General features: G+C 37.6%; 1 protein-coding gene across 5 annotated transcripts in view; it reads right to left on the reverse strand.

The window, feature by feature from the left end:
• The window catches only part of ccdc57 (coiled-coil domain containing 57), a 175,027-nt gene extending 156,163 nt beyond the window's left edge, over positions 1–18,864 (reverse strand). For 4 of the 5 annotated variants that reach the window (XM_048555365.2, XM_048555363.2, XM_048555364.2 and 1 more), the window contains exons 1-3: positions 17,231–17,644; positions 8,173–8,585; positions 6,133–6,241 (exon numbers count right to left, since the gene is read on the reverse strand). In XM_048555365.2, coding sequence (XP_048411322.2) covers positions 6,133–6,241; positions 8,173–8,570 — 507 coding nt within the window. In that variant the 5' untranslated portion in view covers positions 8,571–8,585; positions 17,231–17,644. Of the gene's footprint in view, positions 1–6,132; positions 6,242–8,172; positions 8,586–17,230; positions 17,645–18,823 lie in introns of those variants that run through there. The other variant, XM_048555362.2, reaches the window with a different exon arrangement.
• Positions 18,865–19,036: the final 172 nt, after the last annotated feature.

Consider the following 19,036-nt stretch of genomic DNA (forward strand, 5'->3'; position numbering starts at 1 on the left):
ATATCACCCACCACTAACAGCTGATATCACTATATGAGCATCATTTTTCTATTCTCTCTTGCTACAAGCAAAGGACTGGAGGATTGATAACTTTGTATTGTTTTGAAAAAAGGGACAAAAAGGTATTGGCTGAGTAATTACAGGGTCATTCTTTTACAGGCAGCATGTAGGTGTTCTGCAAAGTGGTTATCAGTCTCTATTTCATCTACCCAGTATACAGGAAATCACCATTTTCCCTGGCTAATATTTCTGTCTCAGGCCTGCTTTAACACTCCAGCGAGGCTCAACACAGTACTTACTTTCTTCTAGGGGACCTTGCAGCCTTTAGGACTATATCAAGTTCCATAATTTTAGAACCTGAACATCTTCTATGTCCTTTACCCACCCCGTACTCCTGTCTTAACATGGTTTGCTTTCAGCACAGCCAGCCCACTTTCACCTAATTGTGCTCTCCATTATCAGTTTTTCTTCCTCCCTAACATGGTACCATCCATCCCTTTGTCTGCCTGTCATTTTCTCACTCACTCACACAGTCACAGCTCTGCTATCCATTCATTCCTCTTCCTCCCCCATTGCCTCTATTTGGAAGGCAATGGCCTAGTGTATTATTGCTAGATTGTTAATACAGAGACCCAGGTAATGTTCTGGAGACCTAGGTTCGAATTCCATCTGCCACGGTGGAATTTGAATTCAATAAATATCTGGAAGATATTTGGAGTTTTATGACAACTATGAATCCATTGCCGACCATTGGAAAAACCCAAAAATCAGGTTCACCGATGTCCTTTAGGGAAGAAAACTGCCATCCTTACCTGGTCTGTCCTACATGTGACTCCAGTCCCACAGCAATGTGGTTGACTCACAACTGGCCTCTGGGCAATTAGGGATGGGCAATAAATGCTGCCTAGCCCGTGACGCCCTCATCCCATGAACGAATAAAGTAAAAAAACCCCTGTCTTGAGCGTACATAGGAGCTTTTCCTAAGTAATATCAGTTCTGAAGAAGGGTCACTGGATTCAAAACATTACTTCTATTTTCTTTCCATAAATGCTGCCAGGCCTGTTGCCACATTCAGGCCACGTCTTGACATGGGTTGCTTTCAGCACAGAAAACTCATTTACACTTATTTACGATTCCCACTGTCAACTTTTTTCTTAGCATTCAATCAATCATCCATCCATCTGACTGCCTGACTGTAATACTCTCACTCTCTGGGCTCCACCTCTGCTTATTCGCTCACTCTTTCCTCACCACACCTTGCCCCACTCCACCTGTCTTCAGCACGTTTTCCTAGATACTAACAATTCTGCAGCATAGTCACTGGACTCGAAACATTAACTCTACTTTCTCTCAACAGGTGTTGCCAAACCTGTTGGATTTCTCCAGCAATTTTTGTTCTTGTTTCAGATTTCCAGCATTCACAGTTCTTTCTTTTATTTTTATCTTAAATGAATAACTTGATTGTCACTACCTGAAAAATTCAAAGAGGCTTGATGAGTACCATGTGTTTGATGTAATTGTTATAATTTTTTAGCAAAGCTTTTGACAAAGACAAAAAACAACAAAACTGGTCAGAAAAGTAAATGCCAATGGCATCCATAACAAAGTAGCAAGTGGATTCAATATTGGCTCAGTGACTGGAGGCAAAGTGTAACGGTCAACCAGTATTCATGTCACAGGAAAGCTGTCTCAATAGGATTCTGCAGGGCTCAGAACAAACCCCTTTGCTTTTCATGACATTCATCAATGATTTACACTTATATGCAAATGCTGTGAAAGAAGCTGGCAAAGGATACAAAAAAGTGTCACTGATAAAGAAGAAAGCTTAGACAATACATTAACGTCAATCGACTGGTTAGTTGGACAGAAAAGTGGCAAATGGAATTTAATCCAAAGAACTGCAAGGTTACGAACTAGGGATAACCCTTTGTTGGCTGGCACAGACATATGGGCAGAAAGGCCCTGTGTTGTCATATTTTCTAATTTCTTTTTGCTTCATTGTGTAAAAATTGACATGGATTCAGCAAAATGATTCCTCAACCTATTTCCTAACTCCAGCTGCCCCTGTTCTAGTGAAAAGAAAATAGACAGACAGCATATTTAGATCAGTGTTTACCAAGGGCACATTACCCACATAATCCAGCCATGAGGAAGATAGTTATAGTTCACTTATCAAGTAATTGTTTTCTATCATTACCCATAGTGCAACCTCCATTTCCATTGAATATGCAATTGGCAGCAGTGTGAAGCATCTCTGAATTCCGAGGGCCACCCCTCAAGTTCTTGTACTAAATGTCCTGCATTACAAATTATTTCAACACTGTCTCCACTGAAGCGACCTTACCATTAAATGACCACTCATGCACAAACACAAAAAGTCTGTCCCAATCAGGCTGACCTCAACGAGACAAAGCTCTGCACAATGCTTTGAATGTAGCAACAGTGAAAGGACTATTATTCTGTTACGGTACCCCTGAAATAAGATTTTGATGGCTACAAATGTTGTAGATGCAAATTAATGAGCAATCTATGGAAATTTCGCTCAATGTGAAACAAATGCTTGAAGAGTTGAGTGAATATACATTTTAATTCATAAAAACTTTAGATGGAAAGGACAAACAAATCTGTATATGCTGATGAAACAAAATCAGTAAATTTACTCAAAAACTAGGAATCAAAGGATTTGTTTATTAAAAGGGTAAAGATTATTGAATTACCCTCAGGTTATATTCATAGAGATTAAAATCCCAGTTCAGAAGCCAAATGGTTGAATCAAACTTTTCAAGAAGGTAAATTTTCATGAAGATTAAACAATTTCAAACAAGGCTGGACAGACTAGGACTTTTTCCACAGGAGCTTTTTTATCAAGTGATAACACCTGAGACCCAGATAATGTTCTGGGGACGTGGGTTTGAATCCTGCCACGGCACATGCTGGAATCTGAATTCAATAAATATCTGGAATTAAGAGTCTAATGAAGACCGTGATTCCATTCTGGTTCACCAATATCCTTTAGGGAAGGAAACTGCTATCCTTACCTGGTCTGGCCTATATGTGACTCCAGACCCACAGCAATGTGGCTGACTCTTAACTGCCCTCTGGGCAATTAGGAATGGGCAATAAATGCCACCTAACCAGCAACACCCTCATCCAGTGAATGAATAAAGGATATTCTATTCCCTTTACATGGGCAATAAATTAGCTGGTCATTTGCTCATTGTTTTTGGAACTTTGATGATCAGACACATCATTACATATATGATGTACAAAAGGTCCCAAACAGTATTGACAAAAGGGATATGGAAAGGAGGGGCCAGTCCAGAACTAAAGGGCACTGTTTTAATAATAGGGATCACCCTTGGACAGGTATGAAGTGAGCAGCAGTGTGCTTTTCGTCTTTTATATAAATGATTTGGATGTGAATGTATAAGGATGTGAATATATACAGACCTTGGGCCGCAAGCTCACAGTTCCTTGAAAGTGGAGTCGCAAGTAGACAGGGTAGTGCAGAAGGCATTTGTTACTCTTGCCTTTATTGGTCAGTACATAGAGGTTAAGAGGTAATGTTGCAGCTGTACAGGACATTGGTCCACTTTTGGAATAGTGCATTCAATTCTGGTCTCCCTACTATAGGAGAGCCGGTTTATAAAATCATGAGGGACAGAGACAAGATAAACAGTTAAGGTCTTTTTCTCATGGTAGGAAAGTCCAAATTTGAGGGCATACATTTGAGGTGAAAGGGGAAAGATTTAAAAAGGGATCCAAGGGGCAAATGTTCACGCAGAGGGTGGTGCACATACGGAATGAGCAGCCAGAGGAGGTGGAAGAGGCTGGTACAATTACAACATTTAAAAAGGTGTCTGGATGGGTACATGAATAGGAAGGGTTTAGAAGGATTTGGGCCTAATGCTGTCAAATGGGACTAGGTTAATGCAGAATATCTGGTAGACAAGAACGAGTTGAACCAAAGGGTCTGTTTCTGTGTCGTACATCTCTACCACTAAATTTTTCTTTCTGAAGCTTGTGCAGCTTTGGAACTTTCTGCCTCAAAGTGGAGGAGTTAGGTCATTAAATACCTTAAAATCAGAGGCAGATAGATTATTGCTAGGCAAGGAAAACAGACATTACCTAGGGAAAATGGGAAATTGAAATTTGATACAAAAGATCAGACATGAGGGGCTAAATGGTCGACTTCTGCTATTATATATGTATGTTTGGATATAATTTTTAAAAAGGTGATTCTTGTCAGTGAAGTGCTTTGGGGTGTTCTGAGGGTGAGAAAGACTTCCATAAAAGCAAGTTCTTCCTTCGGTAAAATTGCATGGCTTTATTCCAATTGAGCACATTTGTTAATTTACTGATATATAAATTATTTGCTATTGGATAGAAACTAATGTTCTAAATTTAGACAGTTTCATTAAAGGCAAAAGATGACAATTATCCTATTATTTCTTGCTTGGCAGTACATTTCTTATACTCTGAAAATTTTCAGACGCAATTCAGCTAGTCTTAATTCCCCTTCTTTCCCAAGCTTAAACTTTAAACAATTAAAAATCATGCCACATTACAGTTGCACAAACACCATAAAGCATAGTTCACTTCAGCAAATAGCAGCAAGAGACTAGAGATATAATATTTTAGCTCTGCAGCTCATCATATCACTACTGAGGAAGCACTGTAGTGCATGGTATCAACTATGTGAGAGCCAGTATTCAGTTTTGTAATAACTAGAAAAAAAATCATATTCACAGAATATATAAACATTTCATATTCAAATCATTATCCTTTTAAAGTGGAATAATGGCTGTAAGCCAGAAGAATAACCTGCATGGGAGATGCAGGTATAAAACATGTCATTTTTGAGGTCCCATATTACGTTTATAATATATTTTATTGTTTGGGAACTTGGATTCTACGTTTGTATTAAAATGTGTTTTATGTTTGCTTCTGTAACTTGTTTTGTTACAAACAAAACAAAGGGGTCATCAGCTCCTGACAAACCCAAGAAAACACATTACTTAAGGTAAATGACTAGCAAGGTAACTAGGAAGGTGTTTGCTTAGGTATTTACAAATGTTAAGTTTTTAATGCCATAAGTAAAAAGGGGTCAGAGGGCAGTAGCAGGCATAGTTCAGAGGGAAAGTACATACCAGCAGATGGGCTATAAGGCAGCCTCAAAGCAGTTAAGTCAACAGAAAATTAAGTGAGAGTTAGCCTGTCTCGATATTTGAAGGACAAAAGGCAAAAATCACATCCTGATGGGTCGGAGGATGAGGCTGACCTTATAGAGGTTTATAAAATCATGAGGGGCATGGAAAAGATGAACAGTTAGGGTCTTTTCTCCAAGAGTAGGGAAGTCCAAACTCGAGGGTATAAGTTTGAGGTGAAAGGGGGAAGTCACCGAAAAGAAATGCTTGCAACTTTGTCAATCAGATAAGAAATTTTATAGTAAGGGTATTTTATGCTGAGCTTATGTTCTGCAAAAGACATAGCTGGGAACAAAGAGTTGAATCTGTATTACTTGTGATAAAATGTTTCAAAATTGTCATATATACACAAGCTTAGATTTTTTTTCCCTGTCTTTGTACAATAAACTAATATTCTTTTGTTAAAGTAGCACAAGCAGCTCTATGTGAACAAGTAGCTGACCATCAAGGTGCTAAAATAAAACCTTTACTCTGGGATTTAATTTGCTCTGTATTACCAACAACTGCAACATGAAATTAGTAACTGCACCTAAACTTCCTGAATGCAAGCCACAGTTCCCAGAATCAGCTTTTCATCCATGTCGGTCAAAAAAATTCTACATCTGGTTTCTTAGTTTGTCTGAGAAGTCATCAATGTGTTCAAGTTTTAAGTGCCAGGTTGAGCTCAAAGTTTGCTGTATTTGAGATATTTTATACAGTTCATTTCGATTCAGAAGTCATATTTTTAGTAAATGGTAAAGCAAGATGTGGATTCTTCCTTGAAATTCAATGATGAGGAATAAAAAATTATTAAAGAACAAAGTGACCCTGCCACAATATTGAAAATATTTCTTGGTAGTATTTAAGTTTCTCAGATATTATACATTCTAGCAAAATGTATTGCAAGTTTGAATTAAGGCTAAATTGAAAATACTACTTGCCTTACCTGTTTTTGTAAAGCAAGTTGTCCCTCCACTTCTTGGACTCTGTGCTGAAGATTTTGTTTTAGTTTCTGATACTCTTCACGTTGTCCATCAATCTTTGAGTCTTTTGAACTGCATTTTAAAATATTTACAAAGCAGCAATTTAGGAATCACAAATTAGTCTTAACTTTCCTTTGTATTAGAACATATTATTCATGACACTAAAGACAGCATAATCCCTAAATTCTGATGTCAAGCACATTTAAAAATATACAGTTAGTAACACATATAATGCACATCAGGCAAAACTATTTCAAAATTTTGTCAATGGAACGTATAAAAGACAGCTAGTGCAATCTGTTGCTTGTAATCAGGCTTTCAAGATTAGAATTGCTGGTACGCAGACAATTAAAAAGGCACCCAATGTCGGACTGTATCCAGCTATTTGCTAAGCCAAAATGAAGGATGCAGAACATATGCACAAAACAATAATGCATTAGCTTCTTTTAGATGAGGTAGTAGTCAGTCCTCAAATCCCAAAATTATGGCAGGGGGTCCTATTTACACTTGATAACACATAATATAAATGTATTCGTCCAGTCTTCTATGGAGGATAATAGTGGGCATATTTTTAAAAAAATATATAAACTAATTCACAGCATGCGAGTGTTGTTGGCTGAGCCGGCATTTATCACCCACCCCAAGTTGCCCAGAAGGAGTTAAAGGTCGAGAACATTGCTGTGGGTCTGGAGTCACATTTGGGTCAGACCTGGAAAGGGTGGTGAAATAACTCTACAGAGGCTGATACGCAGTGTCCAAGCCATCCTTTATTTACCAAAGAACAGTCAGTGACTATCCCTCATACCGAGTCAGGCACCAGAAAGTGTCAGTATCCCAGACCTCAATCTTTTTATGTCAGCCACAGCTCCCTGGTTGGACCAGATTAACAGCCCCAACCAGGGAACTCATGGACCTTGTTACAATCACTAGAGGTGCGTGTTCGAAAGGCATTAACAAACGCTGATAAATCAACAAGTCTCATGATCATTAAACATCTAATTCCAGATTTTTATTGAATTCAAATTCCACCATCTGCCATCATAAGATTTGAATGCAGGTCCCCAGATTATTAGCAATAATAGGAACTGCAGATGCTGGAGAATCGGAGACAAAGTGTAGAGCAGGATGAACACAGCAAGCCAAGCAGCATCAGAGGAGCACAAAAGCTGTCGTTTCGGGGTCTAGGCCCGAAACGTCAGCTTTTGTGCTCCTAAGATGCTGCTTGGCCTGCTGTGTCGATCCAGCTCTACACTTTGTTATACCCAGAATATTACCTGGTCTCTAGATAATCTGGCACAATACTACTAGGCCATTGCCTTACCTCTTTTTTGGGCTAAGGGTATCGGACAGACTATAAAGCTAAATCCAGAATAAAAGGTTAGTTGTTAAGTGCTGGAAAAGAACAGGTTTCCTTACAACTCAACCCCACTTAGCAGTCAATACCTTTGCTAGTAGAAAAGGTTGAAAATACATCAGATTAAAAATAAAGTAGTTTCCTTCATTAAATTCATCCACTTAATGAAATCTGGCATGAGTCGAAAAGTCAAACAGACAACTAAGAAAATTTGTTTCAAAATTGTGAAGAAAAATACAATAACAGTTCATTTTTGCTGCTTTCTGCATCCTGAGATGAAATTTGGTATTCACATCTCCCTCTAAAATTACAGTAGTGAATTTAAGTTGCAGTTCTGGGGCATCATGTACATTAGAAAAAGGTATATATGGACTAGGCACATACAAAAACATGCTGCAGAATCACAAAGGGTTCAACCTATCCGGAATCAGTTAAAATGGATGATTAATGGCATCTATTTACACTAACTTTCGTAGTCCTTTGTAACTTGCCAAGTAAGCTGGTAATGTTACAAAAAGACTGTGTGGCATTACAGCTTTAAACAGAAGGCACATAGAAGCTGATGAACCATAGTATTTCCAACATCATTGGGTCACAATTACAGAAACTGCAAGCATTCTTATGCAAGGTATTCTTTGACTGACCATACCTGCGCATCTTCTCTATTTCTAGCTTATATGCTTTTAGTGCATGTTGGTACTGAAGCTGCACTTCCTCCCGAGCCTTTGTTTCCTTAGTCACAAGTTCTTGCATCTTGTCAATCTGAATTTGCAGATCACTGATCTCTGCTTGTTTGCAGCTTTCAGTAACCTTTAGTTGAGCAAATATAGCATCATATCGTTCCAAATCTCGGTCTCGTTCCTCCAATACCTTTAGGTTAAACATAAAGTCCTCTTTCAGTTTGTTAAACTTTTCTTGCTGTTCTTTGAGTTTACTTTGTGAATCTCGAAGTGCAGTATCTAGTGACTGGACACGTTGTATCTGAAGGTCCTTACATTCCTGTTCCTTCTGAGCAAGAAGTTTATCAAAATTATCTTCTTGAAGCATTCTGGAATGTTACACCTTATAAATAAAAAAAAAACAGGTTATTCAAATGTACAATTACACTGAGGAATTAATGCTCCCTGCAGTCCACACAATTTCTTGGAGCAGTGTCAAACTAGTAAATTGCACCAACCGAAAACATGAAACTGTCTAACATACACAAATACCGACTGACCTATTGTGTACTCGAAATTTTTCAACAGCTGATGTGCAACTAGCTGGAAGTGGGATTGAATAATTACTCCATGAGATGATCAATTTGTTAAATATGCCACGAGGTGCAATGGTTTGAGGCATAAGAAGATTCTAAAAATATATTCATTAAAACTTTGTAAATGGCACATTATGGTATTACTCAGCTGTGACAGTTCACATGTCCAATGAAAATCTAATTATTTTAAATTCACTGCATGAATGAAGAGGTCAAATGTTTGTCTCCAAAAGGATTTGTCTCGGGAGCTTCGAGGGTTATATCTTCATTCTTGCTTTAGTTAAGTCCTGTAGTAACAATATTTTCTGTAGTTCTGTTGACATAGGTATTAGACTCAAGCAGAAGCAGAATTAGAAGAATCCATTAGTCTCAATAAAATTTTACATTAAATTTAAAGCAACAATATACCAAAGTATTGATTTCCTAGACACCATGAGGCAATAGATATGGGTTAACCAAATTTTGCTCCAACTCTCCCCCAAAATAAACTGACAAAACTTGCACATACTAAAACAAACCACAACCTAAACACATCTTCCTCAGACTGGTGAGGTCTCAGCCAGTGCACAATGCCAAACTTTAAACAGGTATTACTGCCCTTTTTACTGTACATTGAATCTCAACCCAGATTTAAATTTGACTATTGAAAGCGCGTTCATTACACAATATTCATTACATTTACCCCAATCCCTTGTATTCTTGAAACTTAAACTAAGAATGAACTTCCTCAGTAATGGATTTCAAGACGTGTCCCCAACCACATCCATCTAACAGTCTTCCCCTTCCCTACACCTCCTCCGGGGTCTTTCTGCCTGCTCCCTCCATAGACCAGTTTATATTATCCACATTTCTCCTTTGAGCCTGCTTTACTCCAACATTGCTCTCTTCAGCCTCACAAACCCCTTCATTCCTCCATTTGACCTCAAATTAACTTGAAAGTCCAAACTAAAATAAATGTATAAACTTTGTTTTGTAACACAGAACAATATCATAATTGAATTTTATTGTTGTGTAAATGACATTGAAGTTATCCCAGACGTCAATTTGAATGACATCAAAAAGGAATGTTAAGGATGCCATGGTCAAGTTTTCCAGTCTATTTAGAATAGCTTGTAAAGTATATTTCTTTCAGCACTTTGTATTTCAAGAGTACAGCTGATAGCAAGATAAGTGCACGTAGGCTGTCAGTGTTTCTAAATATACACAATCCACCTATACTATGGAGACCGAGATTTTCTACTGGAAGGGTTTTGTGAATGTATCTCCATTCTAAAAGTTCAAATCCTAATTCCTCTAAAAACATGTCAATGAAAATCTTGGTATCTGCAGTGGTAGCAGCAAATTAAGGGCAGTACAATAACGAAGGGGTGATATAACCCAAAGGACTTAATGTCATAATGCAAATAAATTAAAATGCACACTTCCCAATTCTTTATCAACTGAAACAATCCTTTTGTTTTAAATTCACTTGACAGGCACAAGCGTCACAGGCAGGATCAACATTTATTGCCATCGCTAGTTGCTTGAGAAGGTGGTGGTGAGCTGTCGTCTTGAACTGCAGTCCATAGACTGTAGGTAGACTGATAACACCATTAGGGAAGGAGTTCCAGGATTTTGATCCCATGGCACTGAAGGAACAGTGATATGATTATGAATCAAAATGGTGAGTGGATTCAAAAGTAACTTGCAGGTGTTGTTGTTACTCAAAACAGAGCAAAACAAAAAATAAAAATAGTAAAATGTTGTAGACTTGACCATAAGAGGCCGAATTCAATACCTGTATAGTTCCATGATATGCCACTTGTTATCTGGCTAGCTAAACAATTAATTAGCAAATTAACCAGCACAACATTAGAGGAGATTTGACAGCACAGGGACATATACCATATGTTGCAGACAATGAATAAGCCCAGTGTCCAATATCTTACTTAGCTTTTGGTAATGATGAGACTTGTATGAAATCATTATATGAGACAAGAGTAATTCAGGTGGAATTTGGGTTGCAACAGCAATTACAATACTACCCAGCAGTTTCATACATCTTTATAGTGTGTGATTCCTGTGTATTTAAGAAGACACTTTCAGGAGAATAAACACAAACTGAGGAGATGGCATTTTTCCCCCCGACAAGAAAAATCTACAACATGAAGACTTTTCAATGAATTATCAGTACTAAAAACATCACTAATTTGAAGTGTCATTTTTATATCCCTCCAAACTAAACAAAAACTAAAAAATGAATTCCTGGGCATGAGACATGACTTTTGATGTGAGACAAGTCTAATATACAATAGTTGAGCTTGCTTGTATCTCCGCCATTCAATTCAAATTTAGTCAAGGAAAAGTTAAAATTAGAACCATCAAAAACGAAAAACAACACATTGCTCACAACTAACTACTTCTTCCCATTCTCTGAATGCTAGCGTGTCTTATGAAAAACCTGAACTATTTTGTTTGATCTGGAATCTGCAGCATAACCCTAATGTGTTCAAACAGGTTGGATAAAGAAACAATGCAGTTAATCATTGTTCTACTGGGTTTGGAGATGTACAAAATGTAATATCCAGTGTATGGTGACTAATTCTATGTTTTTATCATTAAAGTTTGATTGTTCTTCTCATAATTGATTCATGCTGCTGACATATTAACAATTATTAAAGAGTCATTGAACACTGGATAAGAACCAGCAGTCTGAAAGAGGCTATTGTGGTTATTGCACATCTGTAAATAAGTGTCAAGACAGTCAGAAACAGCCAAAGTCCTGCAGGGAGGTGACAGCGACTGCCCTTGACACTAAGTTAGCATTTGACTGAATGTGCTATGAAGGGATTGAAGCAACATTGAACTGTATGGGAATCAGAAGAGAAATGCTATACTGAACACAAAGGAACATGCCTGAAGTTGCTGAAGTTCCTCAAGGAAATATCCTAGGCTGAAACAACTTCAGTTGTATCTCCCAGATATCATTAGATCAAAGGTATGATGTTTGCTAATGATAGCATGGAGCTCAGTTCCATTCACAATTCCTCATATACTAAAGCAATCCAGATGCAGAGAGACCTGGATTGCCTTCAGTCATGGCATATGTTACATAAGTGTTTGGTACTGATTAAACTCTCTCTTATTACATCTTGAGATTCAACAACATCAACATTTTCTAGACCCCCAGCATCAAAGTGCAGCAGTTTGTCATTGTAAAGAAACTTAATAGCATCAGCCTTAAAAAGCTACAAAAACCAAGACAGAAGTTAGATATTCTGCAGCAAATAACTGACTGCCAAACTGCCCAAAGCATCACCACCATTTACAAAGGAACAGCTTGGAGTGCATTGGAAGCACTCTTTATTTGACAAATTGGATTCTGCTCTAACAACAACAAAAAACGGTCCACTTCATTGGCATAACATTCAGTCTTTTCATCACAAACACACAATGACTGCAGTATGTACTGTTTACAAGACTAACTGTAGCCAGCTATTGAGGCTTTTACACCAACAACTTTTAAACCTGTTACTTCTACTGCCTGGAAGGGCAAGGAAACTGTCTCCAGGCAAACAGAAAGAAAGCTAGAGAGCATGAGGAAGAGAGAGTGCAAAATCTTGAAACAGCTACTGGTTGTAAAGTAATTTAACAGCTAGAAAAGTGCCACAACTGCATCAGAATCAAGAAATCTTGTGTCTTCTTAAAATTTTTTTCTGCTATTTGACTTAATCTACCTGTATAAGAAGTGACCAACCAACCATTCAACTTCATATAACATTGTATGTGCTGGACCAGACTTCAAATATCAACCACACCATTTCAGTAAGAAATCAATCAACAGGGCCCAATGAGATCCAAACAGACTACTGGGACTTTCTTATATGTTCTTTTTATGTCTTATTGGTACTTGTTTTAATCTAGATAACTGTAATGTCTTGCTAATGTCTTGGTTTCTAAACAAGATTACAACGATTCTGGCTTAAAGAAATCATTTTGAATCACTTTAGTTACATCTAATGTTTTGTGAAACAGTATCTTATCCAAGTGGATAGAAGGAAGAGGGAATACTAAACAAAAAGCTTTGTACTTTCTCCAAAGGAAAGAATTTTGTTTTAATAAAGAGGGTTTGCAGGACTAAGTTAAAGAAATATTTTTTAAACTCTCTTTATGTTTTAGGAGTTTAAACTTACAACCAAAATTTAGTAAAATAATAACAATAAAGACACTTTTTACATCAGTAATTTGTATTAGTGTTTCAATATCTAGCATGTGATCTGCGCATTATTAAAATCACCTACACTCATTTTAGTAGTGACGGTCACATTTGCTTCACTTGAAATTTTTAATGGAAGTTTACACTATAAAGGGTATGGAAAGCAAGCTGAAACAACCCTCTAATTAATTATTTATTGTTGTGTGGTTTCTCAAGCTGCAGTTATGCAGGTTTGCCTACATTATATATACTCGTTCCCTCTCCACCCCCCACTACCCTCCAAGAATAAATGCAGTCAAGAACACTCTTTCTATTGAAATGCTTGAGACTGATTATTGTCAAGACTAAGCTTCAAATAGCTCTTCTATAAGTGATTCCCTTATCCTAAATACTACCATTCTGAGTACCAAAAATATTCAAACACAGTATTAACTCTCATCACAACTGTATTTTTAAAATATTTGCTTTTACAGTACAATTCATATGCAATATTTTTTCCCCGCCAGGAGTTTGGTTCAAGTAGAGGTTTGGCCTGTGTAATGTACATAGGACTTTATTGAAATATTAATAACCTGTATTACACACACTATTATTCACAAGAGCTTTGGAGAGGGTTGCCAGATAAATCAGTGACTTCTGGTAACCACACGTAGACAGTTACATGCAAACATCCAGAAGTCACTGTCAGAGATATCCTGTTCTATCACAAGTGGTCTGCAGCAGCCTTGCCTCAGCATTGAATGGTTGTAATAGCATGAACTTGGGATAACTGACCACAAGTTCAACATTAAAAATGGCTGTATTATTCACTGCCATTGCGTTTGGGAATGCATTTTTGATAGTATAAGGAGTGATAATTACTGATCTCTCACCTGAAAATGAATTTTACATGTATGGAATCTCTCATTTTCACAGAGGAGAACTGTACTGCAGACTTTTTTTGAAGATTGAAAATTAAGTTTTTAGGTCAGACCCTTTTATTCACTTCCCAAGTATTTAGATCTAATTGATACCTTCTTGTTCAAACAAACAATCTTAATTAGGATTCTTCAAGCTGATGGTTGGAGAAAGTACAACACTGAATGCAACTGCAATCAGCATTAGTGAATATGTTTGCTCACAGCTGAAAGTATTTGGGGTAACTGACAGGTAGGTAAACAGCATCACTCCTTTGCAATGAGTGCAATATTCACGACAATATCGAATTCACAAAGTAACAATGGTGAAGTCGTTTCCACTGTCCTTATATTCATACAACCGATTTGATCATGGTTTGCACAAACTTCTATTTCATTTCACCAGTTTACTAGATTTCTGAACTCAGATGCTTAAAAATGTCACTTTGAAATCTGTTCCCATCATGCTTTCATAAGCAAATTCCAAATGAAGTGACAAAGTCAAGATCAATAAAGTTTTTCTAAAATGAAAACTTTTAAAATATTTCTTTCATGGAGTGTGGGTGTCACTGACAAAACCTGCATTTGTTGGCTATCTCCAATTGCCTTTGAACAGGTTGTGCTGACCCACTTTCTCCTAACAACATGGACCATGCGGTTTGAAAGATGGGAGTTAAAGGATTTTGGTCCAACAACACAGACGGAATGGCAATACAGTTCCAAAGCAGTGTGTTATGTGGCTGTAATGTACTCATGCAATCAGGCAAATGCAGAGTATTTCAATGAAATAATTGCTAATTTGATTTTAGCGTCAACTCTACTTTTCCACCTATTCTTTATAGCAGTTAGCCCTCAAGTCCAAAAATGCGTTTCTCTGGACTTCGAATATATTCAATGAGTCAGATTTCATTGTCCTTCAGATTAAAGAATTAAAATGATTTATGACACTCAGAAAACAATTCCGCTTCATCTCAGTTTCAAATGGGAGGTACTTCATTCTGAAACTAAACTGCCAGATCTAGATTTCCCCTCACCTTCATTCCCTAAGCAATTGCTTTTTACGTCCCTCCAGCATTTCCACTTCTCCTCCCACTGTGTGGAAAGCATCATTTCATCACTTATCTTGTCAAAAACCTCAAAATCTGTCATTCTTCTAAACCTCTACACTCAAGTGCCTCATCTAAGTCAACATTATAGATAGTAAATAAGCCAAGCTGCAGCACTGATCCCTGTGGCACCACACTAGTAACAGGCTACTGTAATGGTCCAGACAAGACCCTCTCAAAATATCCTAAAGAAGGTAGCCTAGACCCTAATTTTTCAGAGGCAAATATGAAGTGCCTGTTCCCAATGCAATGCGACTGGTCAACTACTCAACATTAAGCAAAACACAATTTATTTAAACACAGTAGTTAAATTACTACCAAACAAAGAGGAATTTAGAATAACTTAACTCTATTGGAAAATTTAACAGATTAACAAATACAATAACTATCACGAATTAACTGTTCCAATATAGTAACATTCCATAAACACACCCCTTTGCAAAAAAGGAAATTCAGACATAGGTTTTCACTTGCAGTTCTCCCATCCAGAAAGAATAAACGTCAAGCAGAAATTCAGAGACATTCACTGAAGCTTCCAACTCTGTTGAGACCCAATATCTTCTGATGCTACTGAAACACCAAAATCCAAAAATCCTAGTCTGAGTGAGATGGCCACACCCATTCAGGGTGTTTTTAAAAAAAAGTCAAGGCCTCCCAAGTTGACTTCTCAAGTAGTTTTATCTAGCCAGCTTGATACCTCTTGTTCAACGTCTCTCAAAAGAAACCAGGGCAAAATAAGCTCAAAGCTACTGCATGATCACACTACCAACTGGAAGTTGACTTACTAACCCCAACACCCTGTTTCCTTCAATTAGCTAATTTTCATTTTCTGCTAGTAGATTACCCTAAAAACCATGAATTCTCATCTTATACAGTAAACTTCTGTGATATCTTATCAAATGCCTTTTGTAAGTAGAAATACACTACAGGTTCCCCTTTGGCCATGTCAATTGTCATATCCTCACAGAACTCTTAAAATATTTGTCAAACATGATTTTCCTTTTATAAAACCATATTGACTCTGCTCATTTATATTATGATATTGTAAATATCATGCTGTAACTTCCTTAACAAGAGACTTCAAAATTTTTCCAATCACAGATGTTAGACACAAAAGCAGAAATTGTTGGAAAAGCTCAGCAGTTCGGGCAGCATCTGTGGAGAGAAATCAGAGTTTGCATTTCAGGTCCAGTGACTCTTCCTCAGAACTAGATGTTAAACAAATTGGTCTATAGTTTTGTGTTTTTAATTTTCCTCCCCTGTTTAATACAAACAGTATATCTGTAGTATTCCAATGCCTGGGCCTGTCCAGAATCTAGAAGACTGTGGAAGATTACAAACTTGAACCAAATTTCTCCAGTTAAAATTTCCATCCTATTTAATGCATGGCAACAGGGCCCACAGTTCACTGCAACTAAGTCTGAAAAGTAAATGATAGCGTAGTATAGCATTCACAGACAGGCATTAACCATAATGATGGCATCATAATTGCAATTTAGAAAGATAGATATTTTGGAAATTGATGCCAAATCATATATTTCCGTCAGATTCACTCAATGTAGAATCCTAGATGTGTCTTCCCTCTTTAAACCTGACTATGTCAACTTTCCCATTGCCACACTGGTGAGTTTAACTAATGCTACAGAAACTACGATACAAGGACTTTCTCAGTTGTACGTATGGGCAAGTTCGAACTGTCATTATGAAACCCTGTGCGCAACTTTATGTTATCTTGATCCTGTGTTGAAGTTGCCTCACTTTAAGTGCTTATAAACACCAACAGTCATGGAACCAGAACACTGTTATGCCTTCTTCTATCCATTGTTATTCTTGCTACTTTGATTCTTCCATTGAGGTCTGTGTCCATTTAAATAGACTCACTGGAAGTAGAACCCTCATCTTCACACTGATGGTAAGAAAAATAATCTAAAACGTACATTTCAACTTTTGAATTTAAATACATATTTTACGTATGCAATCTAATTAATATATTTTAAATTCCTTCTACCAACAGCCAAATCTTCAGTTTACCACTTCTTCCCCTCTTTTTTATTATTACTACTGCTATTACTGGTTCCCACCCCTGGTATCCTCCTCATCAATGCTCTTGATTCATTACTAGGAATAATGACTCAGGCAGCAGGTAAGTACCAAATGTTATCTTTCCAAATTTATGATTATTTTTGCGAGCCCTAAGTTGACGTAGTGTTAGCCTCACAGTATGCATCACACCTAAACTGAAATGGTTTCCTTACCCAGATGCCGATAGACAGCAGGAAGTAGCATAAACTCTAGCCAGTGCTCTTGATCAGCATTGATTTTCGCCAAACAATAGTCCGAAGACTGAACTCATTGCTTTTTAAGTCCCAGTTACAATCTGATCAACACCAACTTTCTGCATGAGAACTGTATGATGCTTAATCAAACAGTTTGCAACCTTGATTTCATATCAGTTTGTTCAGAAACGGCATCATGTCGAGCTCCTCAAAAACCTGACTTTATCTCTGAGCTCGCTCTCCAATCTCATCTCTCTCGCCCACTCCAACCGCCACTGTAACTCCACAATTATGCTTCAGTTCGTCTCTTTGGTCACAAAACGATTCAAAGCCCGTTCAAATAGGCCTCTAATTTCCCGTTGCCACGGTGACGCGCGGCGGTGCTTCTGTCAAAAATCCATTCCGGGGTCCCCCGAACGCGTGGAGTATTTGTGCCATCAACAATGGTTCCGTTTTCTTTGTAAGATGTATATTTTGTTCAAATAAATCAACTAAACACAATACATGTTGAAAATAAGTAGCAAGAGTGCTGAGAGAATTCATCCTTCTTCTTAGTCGTCTCAGTGATTATCATCCATAATGATTCTCTCAGTTGAAATGTATTTTAATTTTATATCGATTAGCCCAAAGGTTTTACGAAAGGATCTTCTATTAAAGGTTAATTAGACAAATATTTGAAAAAGGCAGTAGCACAGTGCTAAGCGTCTTTGCCACTGGGCCATTAGACCTAGATTCAAGTTGTAAAGAAACGCTTAAACAGGTTGATATAAAAATCAAAAACTGAGTTGTACTGGATTATTGGGTCTTTTGTTTTGGTGGTTGATTCTTAAAATATACGCAGGAGATAAGTAGTTTCTTGATTGGTAAGGGGATCAAAGATTACGTGGAGAAGGCAGGAGAATGGGTTTGAGAAATGTATCAGCCATGATTTGATGATGGAGTAAACTCGATGGGCCGAAAGGCCTAATTGTGCTTATAGTCTTATGGCCTATAATTCCTAATTAGATAAGACAGGGAGCTGAATTTTAACACTTTGACCTATCCCCATCATTTTGGAGGCGGAGAGGAGGAGTGGAGTGAGGCTACACTTACAGACCTCCCTCTCTCTCTCTCTTCGCTAATGTTCAGGCTGTTTGTATTGAATTGTTTAGAGAGCTGCTGGTCTGCACGTATCCACAATGTGACTCCAATCTCTGTAACAACAAGGATATGCTAAAGATCCAATTTTTAAAAAAAATACACAAAGACTTGCTCATTGATGAAAAAGCACTTTACGCATTCACACGTTTTCTGTTTTGGGTCCAGATTTCCCAACAATGAACCCTTTGCCAGTAAGTGATCATTTCCAAAAACAGCGGAAAATGCGTGAGAAACTGCAAGCATCAGCTCTTTTGCATGTTCTTCTCCGTTTAGGTCTGCAACAGAATACTCTCTCACAGAACTGGGATGTCATTTCTTTCACTGTGAATACACGTGTCAAAAAGGTTCAAGTTACCCCCACCCCCGACAATAAAGGCACGTCCCTCAGCATTTATTTTAAAAGTGCTCATGAACGACCATCCATCATCTAACCTTTCGTACTTCAAACAGAAGATGTTTGGCAACACTCAGCGGGATAGGCAGCGTTAGTGAGGAAAACAGTCAATGCTTTGGTTCCGTAAAATTTCATCAGAGCTTCGCTGAGATGAATATGTTTTCTAAACCTCGTCGTGTGCGTTCAGGTTTCAGTTCATTTCACAATTTACAAGTAGGAAAAAAGGCTCTGACTGGAATAATAAAGTATCC

Source organism: Stegostoma tigrinum, chromosome 22 (genome assembly GCF_030684315.1).
Source record: "Stegostoma tigrinum isolate sSteTig4 chromosome 22, sSteTig4.hap1, whole genome shotgun sequence".
In the NCBI taxonomy this organism is placed as follows: domain Eukaryota; kingdom Metazoa; phylum Chordata; class Chondrichthyes; order Orectolobiformes; family Stegostomatidae; genus Stegostoma; species Stegostoma tigrinum.